Source organism: Aotus nancymaae, unplaced genomic scaffold (assembly GCF_030222135.1).
Source record: "Aotus nancymaae isolate 86718 unplaced genomic scaffold, 86718_ANA_hifiasm-v0.15.2.pri h1tg000059l, whole genome shotgun sequence".
Classification (NCBI taxonomy): Eukaryota; Metazoa; Chordata; class Mammalia; order Primates; family Aotidae; genus Aotus; species Aotus nancymaae.
In genome coordinates, this window is record NW_026988473.1 from 77,691,773 (window position 1) to 77,715,157 (window position 23,385).

The 23,385-nt window shown below is 37.9% G+C and overlaps 1 protein-coding gene across 4 annotated transcripts in view; it reads right to left on the minus strand.

Moving 5' to 3' along the window:
* The window catches only part of MRE11 (MRE11 homolog, double strand break repair nuclease), a 112,419-nt gene that overhangs the window by 60,862 nt on the left and 28,172 nt on the right, over positions 1-23,385 (minus strand). For all 4 annotated transcript variants that reach the window (XM_064365428.1, XM_064365427.1, XM_064365430.1 and 1 more), the window contains 5 exons: positions 14,053-14,133; positions 10,328-10,454; positions 7,582-7,685; positions 6,157-6,330; positions 2,744-2,806 (listed from right to left, as the gene is read on the minus strand). In XM_064365428.1, the coding sequence (XP_064221498.1) occupies positions 2,744-2,806; positions 6,157-6,330; positions 7,582-7,685; positions 10,328-10,454; positions 14,053-14,133 (549 nt within the window). The remainder of the gene's footprint in view (positions 1-2,743; positions 2,807-6,156; positions 6,331-7,581; positions 7,686-10,327; positions 10,455-14,052; positions 14,134-23,385) is intronic.

Genomic DNA, 23,385 nt, shown 5'->3' on the forward strand with positions numbered 1-23,385 from the left:
TCTAATCCCAGCACTTTGGAAGGCCAAGTCAGGAGGATCACTTGAGCCCAGGGGTTAAAGACCAGCCTGGGCAACATAAGAAGATTCCATCTATGTAAAAAAAAATTTAAAAATTGGCTGGGAATGGTAGCACACTACAGAATGAGACCCTGTCTTGAAAAAAAGAAATAAGAATGGGAGGGAATACTCAAGACTTAGGAGAGAATGCTCAATTCTAAATAATCTGGAAAATGAATACCTTAATCTGACCCAAGGGAAAAAAAGAAACATAGATTCAACAAACCAATTATCAAAGAAAATTTTGAGAAAATTATTAAAAGAAAAATACTTCTAAAAAAGAACCACAATCAGAAAGTTTCATAGGTAAATTCTACCAAACTTTCAAAAAACAGATAAGCCCACTGCTCTTTCAATAGTGCCAGAGCATACAGAAAGACAGCTTCCAAATTGTTTTCACAATGATAACACCAGTATGACACAGTACTGACAAAGAACTTCATGCACAAAAATAAAATTACAGAATATTACTTATGATTAAGAAAGCAAACAGAGGGACTCCAGAAGCATATGGAAAGACCAGTATATCCATAACCAGGGGGTTTACAAAGTGATACCAGGATGGGCTAATAATAAGATTGTGTGTGTGTGTGTGTGTGTGTGTGTGTGTGTGTGTGTTTCACTATATTAATAGAACAAAGAAAGAAAAAACCCAAATATTTATCTGCATATATACAGAGTCATGTAATTCACCAATCATTCCTGATTTAAACAAACAAGCCTGAGGAATAAGTAGATATTTTCTTTATGTGTCAAAAACTCTAAATATGCTTATATTACTATGTGTATGTATCCCAAAGTGCTGAGATTACAGGTGAGCCACAACGCCTGGCGTAAAAGACTTTAAGGCATAATGTTTTTTCTCCAAATAGAAGAGCTAATATTCCTGTTTGTCTGTTTAAGTAATTTAAGCATGGTGTTAGGATTCATATTCTAAGCCAAATGATTCGGCAAAGCTGCGAATTACAGCTTGGCAGCGTGTCAGACTCCATTTCCTAAGTCCTAAATAGTATGCTGAAAATGAAAAAAATTATGACATCCTATGGCATGCTGAAAAATTACCTAGGAAGCCCCGATTACATTTTAATGTTAAAATATAGCTGAATATCTGAACTCGTAAGTTATTTCTTTTGTAAAACTACCATTTGAAATTTGTCACCGCCTCTCCTACCTTCCTTGTATAAGATGTTCACTCTTACTCCTTTAAAAGCTTAATGAAAAACTGAGGTTTTTGGCTTCACACATAAAGAACTCATTCAAACGTAAAGAAACATTGCTGTACCCTGTTAAACTGAAATCGTTAATCAAATTTAAGCCAGATATTTAAGAAACAGGAATCATTTCTTCCTAGCGTTTATTCTTGCAATTTGGCAAACTATTTCTATTTTAAGTGTGCCTTATAAGATGAATATAAATGAAATAAATGTGTTAAGGCATTTCTAAACTATAACTTCTTTTCCTTAGGTTCCAAAAAACAACCTGTAGAAGATATAGTGGTGATGTGCTGCATGACAGTTTTAGGAGTTTTTCATTTTTAGAAAACCATTCATTTGCAATGCACTGAATTAATATCATAATAATCTAAAATGTTGATAGGACATAGGATAGAAAAGTCTAGACTTGGAGTCAAAAATATGTTCAAATTCTACCCCACTATATGACCTTGAGTCTGTTCTGTCTGCTCATTTATAAAACAGGCACCTAGGAAAAGTAATTCAATAAACATCTTCTTTACACGCATGTCTCTTGCCTACTAAATTGAGAAAATCTTGTGGATACAGACCATAGCTTTTTTATATATACAGCCCTAATATAAAGCAGAATATCTAACCCATAACAGGGACTATGCAGAATGTCTGCTGAATAAATGCAATCAAGACAAAACAGTACATAATTTATAAGATAACTTTCAAATACTAGATAGCAATGATAAAATACTAAGGACAATTGGAAAATAAGAAAATACATTTCAATCATAAATTCACCGAATACCAGGTAGAGGCCCCGAATTTAAATGAGGAGCTGCTAACTTGTAGTTTCAACCCTGCAATGAGACTGACAAGACAGTGACGATGGTGCTTAAGCTAATTTTAATATTTCAGAATAGACAACAGAAACTATTTATCCACGCTTGCTTACTCATGGTTAACACTAGTAACCAAAACACTTTAAGTTTCTTTTTTGCCCAAAATAATATCAGCTCAGTCAGATAAGATTTTATCTGTAAGGTTCTCTGGTAACAATTAGACATTATTTTGAGTAATAGGGGCTTTTGTTGTATATATCCCCACACACATACAATTAAATAGGTTTTATTTATTTATTTTAAAGACAGGGTCTTACTCTGTTGCCCATGCTAGAGTGCGATGGTGCAATCATAATACAGCCTTGAACTCCTTGGCTCAAGCAATCCCCTACCACCTTAGCCTCTCAATTAGCCAGGACTATAGGTGTGAGCCACTGCACCTGCTAAACAGGTTTTAGACAAGGGCAAAAGGGAAAAAAAGAGCAATGAGCAGAATATTTATAGGCTGAACTGAAATCAATCAAAGGCAGCTATCCTAAGCCAACCCTAGCCCACTCCAAACCACCAAACCTATGGACTGACTATTCCAAATAAACCTACTAGTTATTCTAATTGAAGGAAGTGACATATAAACATAGGAATTTATAGCAGAATAATTACCTCACGGACTTCATCATCTTCTTCATTAGTATTTTTTTGTCTGCTTTCTCTGAAACGACGTACCTAGATCATGACAGAATAAATCACAAACATGTTGCTTATTCCAGTTATGTAAATATAAAATAAGGGGCTACAATTAAGAAATGCTTTATGTTATAACAAAGAACTTGGAAATTTAACAATCTGTCTCACAAAAAAGTAAATAAATTATATCTTTCCAATTACTTATATTAAAATTGCAGAATGTACTCTTAAAAAAAAACTCATATTGACCCAAAGCAAAATTATATTACCTCCTGCCAAAATGTGTCACATCACTGAAAGTCTTTCAGACTGCAGAGGCAAAATTCTAATACCCCATGGGTGCTAAACTTCAGTAAAATTAGTTAAAAACAAAAATATCTCCTTGACAAGCCTTGAAATATTTATTACATTGCAAATGACTCTTGTGCATCTGGCTGCAAGACATCCAGGAGGCTCTATGAAATGGGATCTGAAGTGGGTAGCCCCTAAAAATCCATTTTTATTAATAGTCAACTCCTGAAGGTTTGCTAAGGATGGTACCTGGTTCTTATTTAAGGGTTCCTGTTCACAAGGCTCTTAATATACAGCCAGGTAGTTAGAAACAAGCCCATTTATTTAATAATCTACTCAGCACATATTTACTGAGCACCTTCTATGTGCCATGCACTATCACAGAAACTGAGAATACAGTTATTAACAAAACAGACAAAAACCTGCTCTCATGAAATCTATGATCGAGTGTATCCATGAGAGAGGGAACAGCAAATAAGACTCCAACGTAAGAGGCTGGAGCAATTAGAGGAATCAACAAAAGACACTGAAAATATGCAGCCAGCGAGGCAGGAAGAAAACAAGAAGAGTCTGGTATCTCGAAATCCAGTAAATAACATGTTTCAAGAGAAGGTTGGGTGAGATGTAAGATAAAAAACTGACAGTGGATTTAGCAATCACAGTCACTGGTGACCTTGACAAGAGCAACTTCACTGGAATGATGGGATCAAAATCCTAAGTGGATAGATTCACGAGAAAAAGGAGAGAGAAGAATGAGGCAGCAAATACAGAAAACTCTTTGAAGCGATGCTGCTCTAGAAGAGGAACAAAGAAATAGAGCCACAAAGGAAAATGGGATTAAGAGTTTTGTTCATTTCTTTTTTTTTTGAGACGGAGTTTCGCTCTTGTTACCCAGGCTGGAGTGCAATGGCACGATCTCGGCTCACCACAACCTCCGCCTCCTGGGTTCAAGCAATTCTCCTGCCTCAGCCTCCCGAGTAGCTGGGACTACAGGCACGCGCCACCATGCCCGGCTAATTCTTGTATTTTTAGTAGAGACGGGGTTTCACCTTGTTGACCAGGATGGTCTTAATCTCTTGACCTCGTGATCCACCCGCCTCGGCCTCCCAAAGTGCTGGGATTACAGGCGTGAGCCACCGCGCCCGGCCCTGTTCGTTTCTTAAGCTGAAAGAAATAAAAGCATCTTTGTTATGATTGGTAGAGGAAAAACACAAGAATAAAAATATTTTAAAAGATGACATAGTATGTAATACTGCCCTAGGTGATATGTAGCATACCAAAGGTGCTAAGCCATTCACAGAAGAGAAAGGAGAGTCAGAGTAAAAACAATGAACAGGCCCTAGGGGTCAGACGGTATTCTAAGAATTTTACATGGATTAATTCTTTTAATGCTTACAGCAATCTTGAAGGAGGACCTATTATCATCAGCATTTTATCCTTAGATGAGGATACTGAGGGATAGGTGGGTTTAGATAAGTCAATAATGGGTACACAGCTAATAAGCGTTTTGATTTTGAACACAGTTGGTCTGGTCCAGAGCAACCATGACACACACATACACACACACACATACACCATATACACACTCCCCCCCACACACACACCACACACACACTTTGCTGCTCAGGAGTCATAATGTCACTCCAGGTGGGGATGGTCATGTTTTATTTCTGGTAGGTACCTGAGAAATCTATTTATGCTATAAATTGGCAAACCCTACGCATCCAGAGTCATAGAGTGAATGGTTTTAAGAGTGTGAACTGCCTGTCCTACTTCTGGAAGTATTTGGCATTACATAATATTAGTTACACATTGGCACCATAAGGCTTTAAGAGAACCATTTTAACCAAAAGCACTAAAATAAGGGAGTAAGTTTGTTTTCTTTTAAATGATACTGTTTTATTCTTCTGCTTAGGGGTAATTAGGGAAATAGAGAAAGTGATTCCCTGTAATACAACTACCTTGACATAACTGTTGATAGCACATCTGGGATATTTTCTTTATTACATAAACATACACAATTACATATAAAAATAACTGAGATCATACTATTCACAGTTTTTCATCTTTGAAATTCTTTTCCCACTTAACATTACCTTAGAAATATCTCCTCATGTTCTTCTTCCAAAATGTTATTTTTAAGCACTGTGTAAAATTTTATATGGTATACGTGCCAACATTTACTGTATCCATTTCCAATTATTCCCCACTACGAACAACACTAAGATGAATCACTCCATACACCAATCTCTATCTCACGATTTTTGTACGGAAATTTCCCAGGCTGAGTTAAAGGGTAAAACTTAAGCCTCTTAATATACACTGCCAAACTGCTTTTCAGTAAAGCTGTTGAAATGTTATGCTCCTACCAGCAGTGTGCTAGATACTATTTTCTCAAATTGCTGTCAATTTGACAAACAAAGGATGTATTTGAGTTTCTTTGATTATCCTAGGCTAAACACCATTTTCATATGCTTATTAGCCATTTATATTTCTTTTATGAACCACCTATTCATATCCTTTGTTCATTCTTCAATCAAAATGTTTAATTATTTTTAAGATTCCTAAGAGCTCATTAATATCATATTAAGAATATTAACCTATTTTCTGCCCACATACAAGTATTTTCTTCATGTCAATATCTTTTAATTTTGTTCCCTGGCAATGTGATATGCAAACATTTAAAATTTCTATGTAGTCAAGTCCAGACAGCTTTTCCTGTGATTACTCCACTGCTTCTTGGTTAGCAAAAATTTTCTAGATGAAATTCAAGATCTCAATCAAAACTTACTAAAAAATTAAAATGAACAGAAATTACCATCCTACAAGTTCATTTTAAAGCCGTTTCAGGATCTTCAAGAGATGATAATATCCACGGGGAACAAAACACTTATTTAGTACCAACCATATGCAAGACTCTGTTGTAGGCATTTTCTTCATTGTCTAATTTAATCTTCATTTTATCATTTCAATTTTGTAGATATGAAAACCAAACAAATCAGAAAGGTTAAATAGTGATTTATCAGAAAAAAAATCTCAGAGCGACTCTTAAATAGAGAATATTTAAATAGACCTAGACACTCAAATTAGTTACTTACCTCCTCATCGATTTTGTCTTCTAGGTCATCAATATGACGTTCTTTAAGAAATCGCTGTGTTTTTTCCAACTGGTATTTCACTAATTCCTCAATGGCATCTTTCTCCTCCTTGTCCACAAATTCTTGTACTGCTTCACCCATCCCTCTTTCTGTTAGTAGTGAGAGCTGCACATTCTGTAAGAGACATACAAAATCACTGGATGCAGAAATAGTACCTATACTGCAAGGAAAATTACTGAATATGTTATCAGGGAAAAAATACAGGAAAAAAATACAGGACTGGTGAAATGTAGAGGCCTGATGGCTAGGATACAGAGTCCAAAAATGGCAGCTATGATTAACAATGAATTAACCAGTGTGGTAGGCAAAGTAAAAGCACCATAAAGACATCTACTTCTTAATCTCTGGGACCTGTGAATACATGGCAAAGAGGAACTAAGGGTGCTAATCAGTTGTCTGTAAAATAGGGAGATTATCAGAGACTATCCAGGTGGGCCCAGTGTAATCACAAGGGTCCTGAAAAGCAGAAGACAGAGGCAGATGGGAGCTGGAAGGAAAAATAACTGTGGGGAAATGGTTAGAGAGATAACATTGCAGGATTTGAAGATAAAAGGGGACCAAGAGCCAAGGAATGAAGGAGGTACCTCTAGAAACTGGAAAAGGTAAGGAAATGGATTCTCCCTTAGAACCTCCAAAAAGGAAGACAGTCACGCCAAAACCTTGTTTTCAGTCCTGTGTAAAACTTGACCTACACGACTGCAAGATAATAAATTTGTGTTGTTTTAAACCACTAAGTTTGTGGAAATCTGTTTCAGCACCAATAGGAAACTAACACAGCCCGAGGATCTTAGAGTGGCATACGCTCATGACAGTAAGTTTCACTGGCTTCAGCATCATGTGGCTGACTTTGTTTGCAGAATTCTAATTACATCCAAATATGAGAAAACTAAATCTGGATTGAGACCTTTGCAACAGAGACACAAAATAAAGTAAGAGAATAGCAACATCAACAATAACAGTTATGTTAATAATGGTATTCATAGTTAACATTAATTAAACACTGTTTTCTTTTGATGTGCAGCAACTACAAATTAATTGTCACCCTACTTACTTCTAAGTTTCTCTTATGAATGTCCCTGATTTAACAGTTAAAATTGTTCATTTAGTTTAATAATTGCAACAGAGAGACAAAGAGAACAACATCAACAATAATGGCTATATTAATAATGGTATTAATAACATTAATTAAACACTAATTTTCCCTGATGTGCAGCAACTGCAAATGAATGTAATTGTCACCCTACTTACTTCATAGAAACATTGTGAGGATTCATTTTGTTTAAACTATCAACTAAACATATCCTATATTAAAATCTGTTACTATAAGGTAGCCATTATTCCAAATGTGAACTGTAAGAATATTACCTTCTCTGCGGTTTGAAAATACTGTTTTACAAGATCTTCTACCCTTAAAGTTGTTCCTTCTGAAGAAGGTTTTGTGATAAGTTTCCCAAAGTTGATCTCTTCTCCTAGAAAAAAAGCAGTATATCAAAAAAAACCTTCTATCATAATGTTAAAGCGGCCATACTCGTTCCACGTTGTCAGTGGAGAAGGTAAGACCAAACTTTACCAACGGCCAGCTTGCTCAACATGGTAAATTTTGAGGCAAAACAAGCCATTTTTGTCAATAGCCATGGCCTTTTCCCTACAGTCAGTATTCCTTGTCCGTACTCCAGGTAAAAGGTCTCTTGTAGCCGTTCTCACTGGGTGAAGCACAGACGTCTGGAGGTCCTCAAGTCCCTTTCAGGGGTAATAATGTCAAAAATACCTTCATAATAGTCCTAAGATGTTATTTGCCTTTTTGCTGTCTGCCATCATTGCTACACTGATGATGAAAAAGCCATCGTGGGTACTGCTCGTAGTAGCACAAAACTCTACTATAAATAGCAGTCACGACCATGTACTCATAGCTCAATATACAACAAGCCACTTTCACTTAAGAATGTCCCGGATTTAACAGTTAAAATTATTAATTTAACCAAATCTCAGTCCTTGAGCACATAACTTTTTAACATACTGTGAGACAAAGGGGAAGTACGTTTAATGCACTTCTGCTGCATTATTAAGCAAGATGATTGTCTCAAAACCAGTAGGCACAAACCAGAAAGCGCACTGGGCATGAAGTTAGGAAGCACGGAGTTCAGTATTTGCTCTGTCAATAACCCTTGTCAGGTAAATGAATGTCAAGTGTCTACAAGTGTTAAAAACCCAATGATGAAAAAGATAGAATCCCTGCCCATAAGAAAAATGACTATAACACAAGGTGGTAAGTGCTTCCAAGAATATAACACATAGAGAAGAAAGCAATTAATTCTTCTCAAAGAAGGCAGAAAATCATGTATCAGTATCAAATGCAGCTGTCATTTGAATCAAGACTTGCAGAATGATTCAGATTCACCGAGCAAAACAGGGAGAAAAAAATTTCAGGCAGAAAAGACCTGGAAGGTAAAGAGACACAGTGTTCACTGTTTTTCTTGCCAAACGGTGGGACAGGTGAACAAAAATCTCTTTTGAATTTCAAAGCAGGAGAGTTAATATTACTAAATAAATATGATTACTACATTTTACTATGCCAGACACTATGTTAAGAACATTTACACACAGTGTATCATCTAATCCTCAAAACAATCCTGTGAGACCAGGATACTTCTTAACCTGATTTTAGAGATGAGAAAACTCGGCAGAGGTTTAGTGATTTGCGTGGTGCAGTTAACTGGCACAGCTGGCAAAGCAACAGAAAATGCTTTCAATAAAACACACAAAAATGCCATTGTTTCCATTGAGCAACTTGGGTTTACACAAAATTTTAGAAATCGCTAGAACAAAACTCACTGCAGATGAAACTCTTGAAAATATTTGTATATTCTAGTTGTGTATTCTGTTTTTCTCCTAAACATTATACCCATAAAATTTCAAGCAATTGATATAGATGCACAATCTATTGCATAATGGAAATAAACCATTATCAAGAAACAACTAATTGAAACTTATAACACAAAAATACAATTCTCTGATATGGATTCCCCCTCCTAAAACAGTATTATATGAGCGCTACTTGAATCTCTGAATGATTGTTTCAGGTTGAATTCATAGCATACCCAATATCTGATTACAATTTGACGGCAAAAATAGAAGCCCACGAAATTTAGGCTCATAAAAAGCTAGGTAGCTTACTTGTAAACAAGAGCCATACATTTCTATAAAAATTCTGACTCAATAACTCTAATAAGAGTATCTATATTTCATATGTACAGTACTTCTTATGAAAAAGCACTATTTCAGTCAGATGACCCTTTTTTTTTTTTTTGAGACGGAGTCTCACTCTGTCACCCAAGCTGGAGTGCAGTGGCACAATCTCGGCTCACTGCAACCTCCACCTCCCAGGGTCAACGGATTGTGCTGCCTCAACCTCCTGAGTAGCTAGGATTACAGGTGTGTGCCAGCACGCCCGGCTAATTTTTGTATTTTTAGTAGAGATGGTGTTTCACCATGTTGGTCAGGCTGGTCTCAAACTCCTGATCTCATAAGCAGCCCGCCTCGGACTCCCAAAGTGCTGAGATTACAGGCATGAGCCACCATGCCTGGCTGTGACCCTGTTTTATAAATGCTAAAAAAAGGAGAATCAGTTTTTGTGATATTTGATTGGAAATTAATTACCTGGATCATCAGAAATATCAAATTATAAAACAACTCTTATTTCCAAAGTCTGAAGTCATCCTAAATCACTGTATACTTGAAGGTCAAAATACTTAATAATGCAAAAATTGAGAGTACATTTTCTGAACATTGATAATATGTACTAAGTAATACATATTTATTTTGAGCAGTAAATCTCTGAAGTCTGTGTTATTACTTAGCAGGACTGTTTAAAAAAAAACACAATATTTACAGAGAAAGTCTTCCATTTGTTTATTGATATCCACAGGTTTAAGAACGATGGCTATGTAATTTTTAGAAGACAAGACTTAATTATTCCAACTGTCAGTTTATTTGTTTAAGACATTACAATCATATAAAAACATCTTTCATTATTATGTTACAGTTTCTACTGAAGATTCATTCACAAGTCCTGCAAGAGCATTTTTTTAACCTGTGAAAGTAACTAGCTTACCTGTTTTTTCCTTTTGTTCTCTGTGCCTGAAGAAATGGATAACGTCTTTTGGATTAGCGACCCGATCCACAAATTTCTGGCTAAAGCGAAGAACATTGAAAGGTTCAAAACCTCCACTATAGTCCACCTGAAAACACAGAATAAGCTGTGAAGACTACGAAACAACGTTTGCCAATTTTTAAGAAACGCACTCATCCTTCAGTATTCAGTGTTTATGCTTGATACTTTCAAATTTATGAACTAATTTTCTACAATAGATCACGATGGAGCTATATCATTTATCCTATTGAGAGACTAACACTTGAAAAGTTTATAAGCATAAGCAAAACACTTTGTTGGACAGAATCAAGATATGGCAATAATTTCCACAATGCAGAATGATTACGTATAACACTAATAGTCTAGGTACCTACTGTGCAACCCATTTGAAAAGGAGACAGAATTTCTACACGATCTCCTGAACTTTTAAAACAAACAAACACCAAAATAAAATACTAGCCCGAGATGCCTTAGTAAATTGGTCTATCATCTTAGAGATATGCCTTCACACTACAGAAAGATGAATGCTGGGAAAATCCAGGTAAGAAGAATGACATCTGGGAGCCTTGAGAAATGATGACCTTCAAAACATGGTATCTCACTGAAACTGACAGTTTCACTGTAGTCTTTCTACAGAAGACTATAGTGGTAAACAGTCCTTTACAAAGAGAAATACCACCTTTCTTTCTCAGAGCTATGTTCTCCTAAACTAGCTGTTCACAAAGTATTCTCTGGGGACCAGCACTGCACCACCTCACAGCTTATCCAGAGAGCTCCCTAACTAAAGTGCTCCCACTTTCACTTATCATCACTATCTGCTAAGGATTTTTCTTCATTTATTTGTTATTTGTGTACTATGTCTCTCTTCACACCTCCACCTCCTGTAAGCTCGACGAATTCAAAATCTCATCTGTTTTATTGTCCCTGTATCCTGCAGCATCCATAACAGAAGGTACTCAATAGCATTTAGCCAATGAATCCATGAATGTTCTTTAGTCAGTACAATGTAGTATTGTAATATTACTTACATGACAATATGTGCTGTTTTATGAATAAATTCGTAATTTATCATGCTTAGGAAAAGAAATGCCAATTTTCTATTTAAGTCTAGTTAGTTCTAATGCCACCAGGCAGACAAAGATGAGAAAATAGGGATATTTTGCCATGGTGAAGAGAACTATGTGATTCCCTTATAGTAATTATTTTTTTAATACCCAGACCATCTCTTCTTTTTTTTTTTTTTTTCTGAGATGGAGTCTCGCTCTGTTTCCCAGGCTGGAGTGCAATAGTGTAATCTCGGCTCAATGCAACCTCTACCTCCTGGGTTCAAGTGATTATCATGCTTCAGCCTCCCAAGTAGTTGGGATTACAGGTGCATGCCACCATACCTGGCTAATTTTTGTATTTTTAGTAAAGACGGGGTTTCACCATGTTGCCCATGCTGGTCTCAAACTCCTGACCTCAGATGATTCAGATGCCTAGGCCTCCCAAAGTGCTGGGATTACAGGCATGAGCCACTGTGCCTGGCCTCACCCAGACCATCGCTACAGCTACCATGCTATAAAAGAGAAAATACTAAATGCTAAAGCTATTAGGTCTCCCTCTCAAACTCCTCATTTATAAATGTTTGGTCATTAACAAATTTTACCGGATATCCTCAATGTCCTAGATATGCTGCTCAGAGCCAGGGATATAACAACAAATAAACACAATCCTGGCTGTCAAGAAATTCTCAAGCTGACTGGGAAGACAAACGTGTCAACAGATCACTGCAAGCAGAATGTGAGTGGTGCTATAAAAGGTATGTACAAAGTTCAATGAGGACACAAAGGAAGAAGCATGTCCTCTGGGGGGAGGTCAAGAAAGCCTTCTTTAAAGAGGGAGGCTTTAGGTGGGTACTGAAGAAGATAGAAAGGAGGAGAGAAGTATGTCCCATGCAGCAGGATCACATGGACAAAGGTTCCAGTGAAATAAACTCCACTGCACCCAGGAAATAGAAGCTTTTGGTCCAATGAGACTAGAGTTCAGGATGTGATGGGAGGAAAAGGAGGGGCTAAAATGTTTGGTTTAGAACAGATCACATAGACCCATGAATGCTACCCTAAAAAGTTTAGACTGTTTCCTGTTAGTGCTAGGGAATAATTAAGTTATTTTTAGCAGAAAAGACATGCAAAACTGTGTTTTACAAAGAGCATTTTGGCATTAGTGGAGAGAGAAGGAAACCGGAGGCAGGGTCCGGGTAGGAGGCTGCAGCAATAGGCCAGGAAGCATTAATAAAGGCTTCACTACACCAGTGACAGCGGGATAAAGAAAAGGGACCGGATTTACCTACTGTGTACCAGACACTATTTAATCCATTTAGATCTCATAAATCTATGAAGCATTAGGGTGGTGCAGAAGTAACTGCAGTTTTTGCCATTACTTTCAATGACAAAACCTGCAAAAACTTTTGCACCAACCTAATGCAAACCAAGGGATGAGAGATGCAGTTGCTTGGGGTCATACAACTGGTGGTTGGGCCAGAATGAAGCTCAGGAAGTCTGGCTCTAGACTGTACTCTTTACCTCTACAGTCTACTTCCCAGTACTCCTCAAATTTTAATAAGCATATACATTTCTTGGAGATTTCTGTTAAAATACAGTGGGTCTGATGCAGGGCCTGAGACTCTGCATTTTTAAAAAATTCCCAGATGACAATAACACTGCTGGTCTAAAGACTACACTCCTCAGTACCACGCTTTAGGGGGCCCTTGCAGATACAGAACAACAAGGAGGTCTTCAATAAAGACTTAGAAGTCATCACTCTATTGGTGGTCATTAAACCTACATGCTTAGACTGAAAAGAGGGCTAACTGTGAGACAGGAAGGGATAAAGATAATTCAGAGAATGCCCAAGAGTAATTCAGCAAGATGAGACACGATCTGTTGGATCTAACAATTAAAGATCATCTTTTCCACTGGCTATGAAATCAGAGCCTTGGTTACAGTGAGCCGAGGAAGAGAAAGTTAGATGAGAGCCGTAGGTTACATACTTTTAGGGGCTTTGAAAGAGAGTAAGCAAGACGGGGTAGGTTTCAGGAAAAGGGAAAAGCACGGTGGCAAAGAAGACGTCTGTTGTGTTTCTTTAACACGATAGAAAGGATAAGCAGATTTATAGGTACAGGAAATAATCCAAACAATAACCAAAACAAACCATACAAAGTAGATTAGAAGGATGTGTTATAGGAAAAAAATAAGAAGAAAAGCAGAAGCAGAAGGAGGTAAGTGAAATCAGAAGCACCAGAAAAAAGGTAGGGGCTGCAATCTTGATGGTGGAGCCTCCGTGAGGTGACCTGGGAGCAGACTAAAGGGAGATAAGAGCAGGTCCCATATGCCCAAGAAACTGCAAGAAGGCCAGGGTGCCTGGAACGAACTGAGTAGAGGAGGCTAGTTAAAGATGAAGTCAGAGAGCTCAGCCAATCTATTAAATATAACAACAAATTATTAGGAAACGAGAAGAATAAGTTACCAAACCTATCACTTCAACTGTGATTAACTCAAATCCTTATACCTTTGTTTTTGTCTCCAATGGTGATCGCTCGTCTTAATACGAGCACTCTCCTCACTACTTTTCAAAGAAACCATGTAAACTGTACATTACTATGCTTTGAAAATAAATAATGTTCAATTTGTATAAATAGGACTTACTCGTAGTCGTACAAGAGGCTTCTCTGGCTGGCGAGAATTACCCAGACGTTCCCGTTCAGCATTTTCAAGCATTTCTTCAATCTCAAAATTTTTAAAAAGATTAAAAAACAAAGTGGTAAATTTAGTTTAGCTTGGCTGAACGGCAGCTTTTACAATCACAGGAATTTTCCTGAACTACATAATCATCTTTATTTCTTAGGTCATTTATGACACCTTTTAAAGTATACCTTCTTGTAATGCTCCTTTAATACTATTTCTTAATGTTTTTCTTTCATGAAAGTTCTTAATAATTTTTCAATCTCTAATTATTTTAGAATCAAATTTAAAATGTTACTACTCATGTTTCAATTTTCTACTCATGTTTCAAGAAGGCTTCCCTCATCTGACCAAATTAAAACCAAGTAAGTCTAGTTTTTCAGTTATATGATACATGGGAGGCTCACCAGAATATTTAGGGATCTATAAGCAAGGATTTTGGGTTATTTATCTTAGAAGAGTTCAAGGTAAAAGAAAAGAAGACTGATGTTTTCAAATATCTGGATTTATCTCATACTCTGAGAGGAAAAAATAATAACATCTTAGACTTGTAAGAGATCTGAAGACAAAAGCACTTGTTCTATATTGTTCCTAAGGGGAAGACCAAGTTACAATGAGACAGTATTGGATTCTTTTCACAAATTGTTGTGTGCACAGTGATTAGCTATCTTCAGATGGCCAACTTCACCACTGAACAATTCTAGTTCTTAGAAGTTCTTGTGTTGGAACAAAAACTGCCTTCTTATAACTTGGTTCTGATCTCAAGAACAATATAGAAAGACTGCTTTTGTCCTCAGATTTCTTTCACATCTAAGATTTTATAATCTTGTCCTTTAAATTATCTGTAACAATGAAGTCTAAAATAACTTTCTGCAATGATTTTTTATATGTGCATATTCAATATGGTTATATAGATACAAAGTACTTGAAATGTGGGTAGTACAAGTGAAAAACTAAATTTTAAATTTAAATTTAATTAGTTACATGTAAATAGCGACATGTGCTAGTGACTACCATATCAGACAGCACAGAGGAGATCTATAAGAACATGATCTCCTACACCAATTATTTCAATTCAACAAGCATTTTCAGAGCATCTTTTTGCCAGGTACTAGGTCCAGTGCTGAGACAGAAAAGAAAGATATGGGGCCTGTCCTCAGAGTTCAGAAGAGATTTACATGCTTATAAATAATAATATAACTTAACAAAGTACAATAATAGAAATGTACATAAAATACAGAGAAAACAGAAAGTTATATGCACCTCTGGTGTTTAAAATGAACCTCTATTACTTTCATGTCGCCAGCATCTGGATTTGTGTTACCAAGGCCCACAGAATTTAGGAGAAGTTCATCCAGTGGACCTGAACCAGAGGTGTTTTTGCTTCTCTAAGGACATTTGGCAAGGTCTGTAAACATTTTTGATTGTCATGACCAGTTAGAAGAGGTACTACTGGCATATTGTGGGTACAGACTATAGAGAATACTGCTAAACATCCCATAGTGCACAGAACTGCCTCCCACAACAAAGAATTGTTAGTTAAAAATGTCAACTAAGCCAAGGTTGAGAAACCCTGGGCTGACTCCAGGGAAGGGCACATGACTCAGGCCTGGATCAATCAGTACAAAAGCAATTAATGCATTTTCTATCTCTCTGGCTTGAGAGATTAGATTTAGGGGGATTTGGGAATTTTAACCTACATTTGGGTTTCTGGAGTCAATCATCTTGAAACCAGCATACACTTTAGCTACGTTAGGTACATACAGCTCAAAAAGCTGTGACACTGAATAAGTCACTTTATCTAAGGTTCAGTTCCTATAAACTATAGATGGTAGAACCTACGCACATATAGCATTGTTGGCTAGATTAAATGCTGTCAACGGTGCACCTCACATACATTTAGTCAGTAAATGTCACTGGGCATGATTATCATCATTGTTACTATATTACATGACTTTTCATGAAAACAAAACATAAAGTAGGACAGCTGACAGAGAGCAAGAACTGAGTGTCAGCAAATGATACTAATTAAGCTGTCAACCCACGTATTATTATTAAATGCATTCATCTACCCAACCTCAGTAGTGGTTCAATTTTCTACAGAGATTTAGGGGCAGCAATCTGCATAGGGAGGGAGGTTTGGGACTTACTTTGCAGTAAGAGGGTGCATAGCAAACATATTTTTCACATTTTATTTGGGGTAGCTTTCAGGGCAAAAGGGACACCTAATACGGATTATGAGAGGCTAAGGCTTTTCCCACACACAATATTCTTTCATTTCTCAATCAAAGTCACTGCCTGCTTTCATAAATAAAATGAGCAAATCATCAAATCAAGATTAAAAAGGAGAAAAGCATATTTCTCAAGATGGCCGAATAGCAACAGATACAGTCTGCAGCTCCCAGCGAGATCAACACAGAAAGCAGGTGATTTCTGCATTTCCAACTGAGGTACCCAGCTCATCTCATTGGAACTGCTTAGACTGTGGATGCAGCCCAAAGAGGGCAGGCAGAAGCAGGGTGGGGCACTGCTACACCAGGGAAGCGGAAGGGGTCAGGAAACTCCCTCCCCTAGCCAAGGGAAGCCGTGAGGGACTGTGCTGTGATGAATGGTGCACTCCGGCCCAGATACTATGCTTTTCCCAAGGTCTTTGTAACCTGCAGACCAGGAGATACCCCTGGGTGCCTATACCACCAGGGCCTGGGTTTCAAGCACAAAATTGGGCAGCCGTTTGGGCAGATACTGAGCTAGCTGCAGGAGTTTTTTTTTTCATACCCCAGTGGCACCTGCAACGCCATGAAGACAGAACTGTTCACTCCCTGGAAAAGGGGCTGAAGCCAGGGAGCCAAGTGGTCTAGCTCAGTAGATACTACCCCCACTGAGCCCAGCAAGCTAAGATCCACTGGCTTGAAATTCTTGCTGCCAGCATAGCAATCTGGAGTTGACCTGGGACACTCAAGCTTGGTAGGGGTAGGAGCGTCTGCATTACTTAGGCTTGAGTAGGTGGTTTTCCCCTCACAGTGTAAACAGACCTATCTGGAAGTTTAAACTGGGCAGAGCCCACCGCAGCTTGGCAAAGCTGCTGTACCTGGACTGCCTCTCTAGATTCCTCCTCTCTGGGCAGGGCATCTCTATCTCTAAAAGAAAGGCAGCAGCCCCAGTCAGGGGCTTATAGATAAAACTCCCATCTCCCTGGGACAGAGCACCTGGGGAAAGGGGCAGCTATGGGCACAGCTTCAGCAGACTTAAACATTGCTGCCTGCCAGCTCTGAAGAGAACAGTGGATCTCCCAGCACAGCAATTGAGCGGAACATACTGCCTCCTCAAGTGGGTCCCTAACCCCTGTGCCTTCTGACTAGGAGACACCTCTCAGCAGGGGTCAACATACACCAGAAGGAACAGGCAGCAATCTTTGCTGTTCTGCAGCCTCTGCTGGTGATACCCAGGCAAACAGGGTCTGGAGTGGACTTCCAGAAAACTCCAGCAGACCTGCAGCAGGAAGGAAAACTAACAGAAAGAAATGGCATCAACATCAACTAAAAGGAAGTCCACACAAAAACCCCATCCAAAGGTCACCAACATCAAAGACCAAAGGTAGATAAATCCATGAAGAGAAGGAAAAACCCAGCACAAAAAGGCTGAAAATTCCAAAAATCAGAAAGCCTCTTCTCCTCCAAAAGATTACAACTCCTCACCAGCAAGGGAACAAATCTGGATGGAGAATGAGTTTGACGAACTGAAGAAGTAGGCTTCGGAAGGTGGGTAATAACAAACTCTTCCAAGCTAAAGGAGCATTTTCTAACCCAGTAAAGGTTAGAAAATTGAATAAAGGTTAGAAGAATTGCTAACTAGAATAACCAGTTTAGATAAGAACATAAATGACCTGATGGAGCTGAAAAACACAGCACGAGAACTCTGTGAAGCGTACACAAGTATCAATAGTCGAACTGATCAAGCAAAAGAAAGGATATCAGTGACTAAAGATCAACTTAATGAAATAAAGTTTGAAGATAAGATTAGGGAAAAAAGAATGAAAAAGAACAAATAAAGCCTCCAAGAAATATGGGACTATGTGAAAAGACCAAGCCTGGATTTGCTTGGTGTACCTGAAAATGACAGGAAGACTGGAAACAAGTTGGAAAACACTCTTCAGAATATTATCCAGGAGAACTTCCCCAACCTAGCAAGAGAGGCCAACATTCAAATTCAGGAAATACAGAGAACGCCACAAAGATACTCCTAGAGAAGAGCAACCCCAAGACACATAATTGTCAGAGTCACCAAGGTTGAAATGAAAGAAAAAAATGTTATGGGAAACCAGAGAGAAAGTTCAGGTTACCCACAAAGAGAAGCCCATCAGACTAACAGCAGATCTCTCTGCAGAACTCTACAAGCCAGAAGAGAGTGGGGAACAATATTCAACACTCTTAAAGAAAAGATTTTTCAACCCAGAATTTCATATCCAGCCAAACTAAGCTTCACAAGCAAAGGAGAAATAAAATCCTTTACAGACAAGCAAAAGCTGAGACATTTTGCACCACCAAGCCTGCCTTATGAGAGTTCTTGAAGAAAGCACTAAACATGGAAAGAAAAAATCGATACCAGCCACTGCAAAAACATACCAAATAGTAAAGACCGTCGCCACTATGAAGAAACTGCATCAACTGACGGGCAAAATAACAACCAGCTAGCATCAAAATGGCAGATTCAAATTCACACATAACAATATTAACCTGTAATGTAAATGGGTAAATGCCCCAATTAAAAGATACAGACTGGCAAATTGGATAAAGAGTCCAGACACATCGATGCGCTGTATTCAACAGACCCATCTCACGTGTAAAGACACACCTAGGCTCAAAATAAAGGGATGAAGGAACATTTACCAAGCAATTGGAAAGCAAAATAAAGCAAGGGATGGAATCCTAGTCTCTGATAAAACAGATTTTAAACCAACGAAGATCAGAAAAGACCAGGTCAAGTACAGTGACTCATGCCTGTAATCCCAGCACTTAGGAAGGCCAAGGTAGGCAGATCATGAGGTAAAGAGATCAAGACCATCCTGGTCAACATGGTGAAACCTCATCTCTACTAAAAATACAAAAATTAGTTGGGCTTGGTGGCATGCACCTATCATCCCAGCTACTGGGGAGGCTGAGGGCTTGAATCTGGGAGGTGGAGGCTGCAGTGAGCTGAGATCATGCCACTGCACTCCAGCCGGCGACAGAGGAAGACTGTCACACACACACAAAAAAAAAGACAAAGAAGGGCATTACATAATGGTAAAGGGATCAATACAACAAGAAGAGCTAACTATCCTAAATATATATGCACTCAAATACAGGAGCACCCGGATTTATAAAGCAAGTTCTTAGAGACCTACACAAGGACACTTAGACTCCCACACAATAATAGTGGGAGACTTTAACACTCCACTGTCAATACTAGATAGATCAATGAGACAGAAAATTAACGAGGATATTCAGGACTGGAACTCAGCTCTGGACCAAGCAGACACAATAACATTTACAGAACTCTCCAGACCAAATCAACAGAATATACATTCTTCTCAGCAACACATTGCACTTATTTTAAAATTGACCACATAATTCGAAGTAAAACATTTCTCAGCATATGCAAAAGAATGTTAATCATAAAAGTCTCTCCTACTACAGTACAATCAAACTGGATCTCAGGATTAAGAAACTCACTCAAAACGACACAACTACATGGAAACTGAAGAGCCTGCTCCTGAATGACTACGGGGTAAATAACAAAATTAAGGCAGAAATAAGTAAGTTCTTTGAAACCAATGAGAACAAAGACACAACATACAAGAATCTCAGGGAAACAGTGAAAGCAGTGTTTAGAGGGAAATTTACAGCACTAAATGCCCTCAGGAGAAAGTGGGAAGGATCTATAATTGACACCCTAGCATCACAATTAAAAGAATTAGAGGAGCAACAGTAAATAAATTCAAATGCTAGTAGAAGACAAGAAATAACTAAGATCAGAGCAGAACTTAAGGAGATAAAGACATGAAAAACCCTTCAAAAAAAAATCAATGAATCCAGGAGCTGGTTTTCTGAAAAGATTAACAAAATAGACCGCTAGCCAGTCTAATAAAGAAGAAAAAAGACAAGAATCAAATAGACATGATAAAATATGATAAAGGGGATATCACCACTAATCCCACAGAAATACAAACTACCATCAGAGAATACTACAAGTGCCTCTATGCAAATAAACTAGAAAATCTAGAAGAAATGGATAAATGCCTGGAAACATACACCCTCCCAAGATTGAACCAGGAAAAAGTCAAATCCCTGAATACATCAATAACAAGGTCTGAAACTGAGGCAGTAATTAATAGCCTACCAACCAAAAAAAGCCCAGGACCAGAAGGATTCACAACCAAACTCTACCAGAGGTACAAAGAGGAGCTGGTACCATTCCTTCTGAAACTATTCCAAACAATGGAAAAAAGAGGGAATCCTCCCTAACTCATTTTATGAGGCTAGCATCAACCTGATACCAAAACCTAGCAGAGACACAGTCAAAATATAAAATTTCAGGCCAATATCCTTGATGAACGTCGATGCAAAAATCCTCAATAAAATATTGGCAAACCAAATACAGCAGCACATCGAAAAGCTTATGCACCATTATCAAGTCAGCTTCATCTCTGGGATGCAAGGCTGGTTCAGCATATGCAAATCAATAAACATAATCCACCACATAAACAAAACCAATGACAAAAACCACATGATTATCTCAATAGATGCAGAAAAGGCCTTCGGTAAAATTCAACACCCTTTCATGCTAAAAACCCTCAACAAGCTAGGTATTAACGGAATGGATCTCAAAATAATAAGAGCTATTTATAACAGACCCACAGCCAATATCATACTGAATGAGCAAAAGCTGGAATCATTCCCTTTGAAAACTGGCACTAGACAAAGATGCCCTCTCTCACCACGCCTACTGAACATAGTATTGGAAGTTCTGGCCAGGATAATCAAGCAAGAGTAAGAAATAAAGGGTATCCAAATAGGAAGAGAGGAAGTCAAACTGTCTCTGTTTGCAGATGACATGACTGTATATTTAGAAAACCCCATTATCTCAGTCCAAAATCTCCTGAAACTGATAAGCAACTTCAGCAAGGTTTCAGGATACAAAATCAATATGCAAAAATCACAAGCATTGCTATACACCAATAATAGACAATCAATGTGCAAAAATCACAAGCATTCCTATATACCAATAATAGACAAACAGAGAGCCAAATCATGAGTGAACTCCCATTCACAACAGCTACAAAGAGAATAAAATGCCTAGGAATACAACTTACAAGGAATGTGAAGAACGTCTTCAAGGAGAGCTACAAACCACTGCTCAAGGAAATAGAGAGGGGACACAAACAAGTGGAAAAACATTCTATGCTCATTGAAAGGAAGAATCAATATCATGAAAATGGCCATACTGTCTAAAGTAATTTATAGATTCAATGCTATTCCCATCAAGATATCACTGACTTTCTTCACAGAATTAGAAAAGACTACTTTAAATTCCATATGGAACCAAAAAAGAGCTGGTATAGCCAAGACACTCCTAAGTGAAAAGAACAAGGCTGGAGGCATCATCCAACCTGACTTCAAACTATACTACAAGGCTGCAGTAATCAAACAGCATGGTACTGGTACCAAAACAGAGATATAGACCAATGGAACAGAATCGAGGCCTCAGAAAGAACACCACGCATCTACAACCATCTGATCTTTGACAAACCTGGTAACAACAAGCAATGGGAAAAGGATTCCCTATTTAATAAATGGTGTTGAGAAAACTGGCTAGCCATATGCAGAAAACTGAAACTGGACCCCTTCCTTATACCTTATACAAAAATTAACTCAAGATGGCTTAAAGACTTAAACATTAAAACCTAAAACCCTAAAAACCCTAGAAGAAAATCTAGACAATACCATTCAGGACATAGGCACAGGCAAAGACTTCATGACTAAAACACCAAAAGAAATGGCAACAAAAGCCAAAATTGATGAATGGAATGTAATTAAACTAAAGGGCTTCCGCACAGCAAAAAAAAAAACTATCATCAAAGCAAACAGGCAACCTACAGAATGGGAGAAAATTTTGTGATCTATCCATCTGACAGAGGGCTAAAAATATCCAGAATCTAAAAGGAACTTAAATTTACAAGAAAAAAAAACCCCATCAAAAAGTGGACAAAGGATATGAATGGACACTTCTCAAAAGAAGACATTTATGTGGTTAACAAACATCTGTAAAAAAGCTCATCACCACTGGTCATTAGAGAAATGCAAATCAAAGCCACAATGAGATGCCACCTCACGCCAGTTAGAATGGCAATCATTAAAAAGTCAGGAAACAACAGATGCTGGAGAGGATATGGAGAAATAGGAATGCTTTTACACTGCTGGTGGGAGTGTAAATTAGTTCAACTATTGTGGAAGACAGTGTGGCAATTCTTCAATGATCTAGAACCAGAAAAATCATTTGACCCAGCAATTCCATTACTGGGTATATACCCAAAAGATTATTATAAAGACACATGCACACACATGTTTACTGCAGCACTATTCACAACAGCAGAGACTTGGAACCAAGCCAAATGCCCATCAGTGATAGACTGCATAAATGTGGCACATACACACCATGGAATACTATGCAGCCATTAAAAAGGATTAGTTCATGCAGGAACCTGGATGAAGCTGGAAACCATCATTCTCAGCAAACTAACACAGGAACAAAAAATCAAACACTGCATGTTCTCCCTCATAAATGAGAGTTGAACAATGACAACACATGGACACGAGAGGGGACTATCACACACCGGGGCCTGTCAGGGGGTGGGAGGCTAGGGGAGGGATAGCATTAGGAGAAATATCTAATGTAGATGACAGGTTGATGGGTGCAGCAAACCACCATGGCACGTGTATACCTATGTAACAAACCTGCATGCTCTGCACATGTATCCCAGAACTTAAAGTATAATTTTTTTAAAAAAAGGAGAAAATATTATGTATTATGTTTTTGAAAAGGAAGAAAAAACTAGGAGAGGAATTTAATTAAAGATTTTTTTTAACATCCAGTATTACCCTCTCTCAATGACTTTAAAAAATATCTTGGACACAATTAAACACGTTCATTGAAGAACAGTGGTTCCTTACAGGCTTCATGAGAATATAATCAATATAAAGGCTTCCCTCTACTCTAATAAAAATTATTTCATTGAAGGTGAATAATTCTTCAACTAAA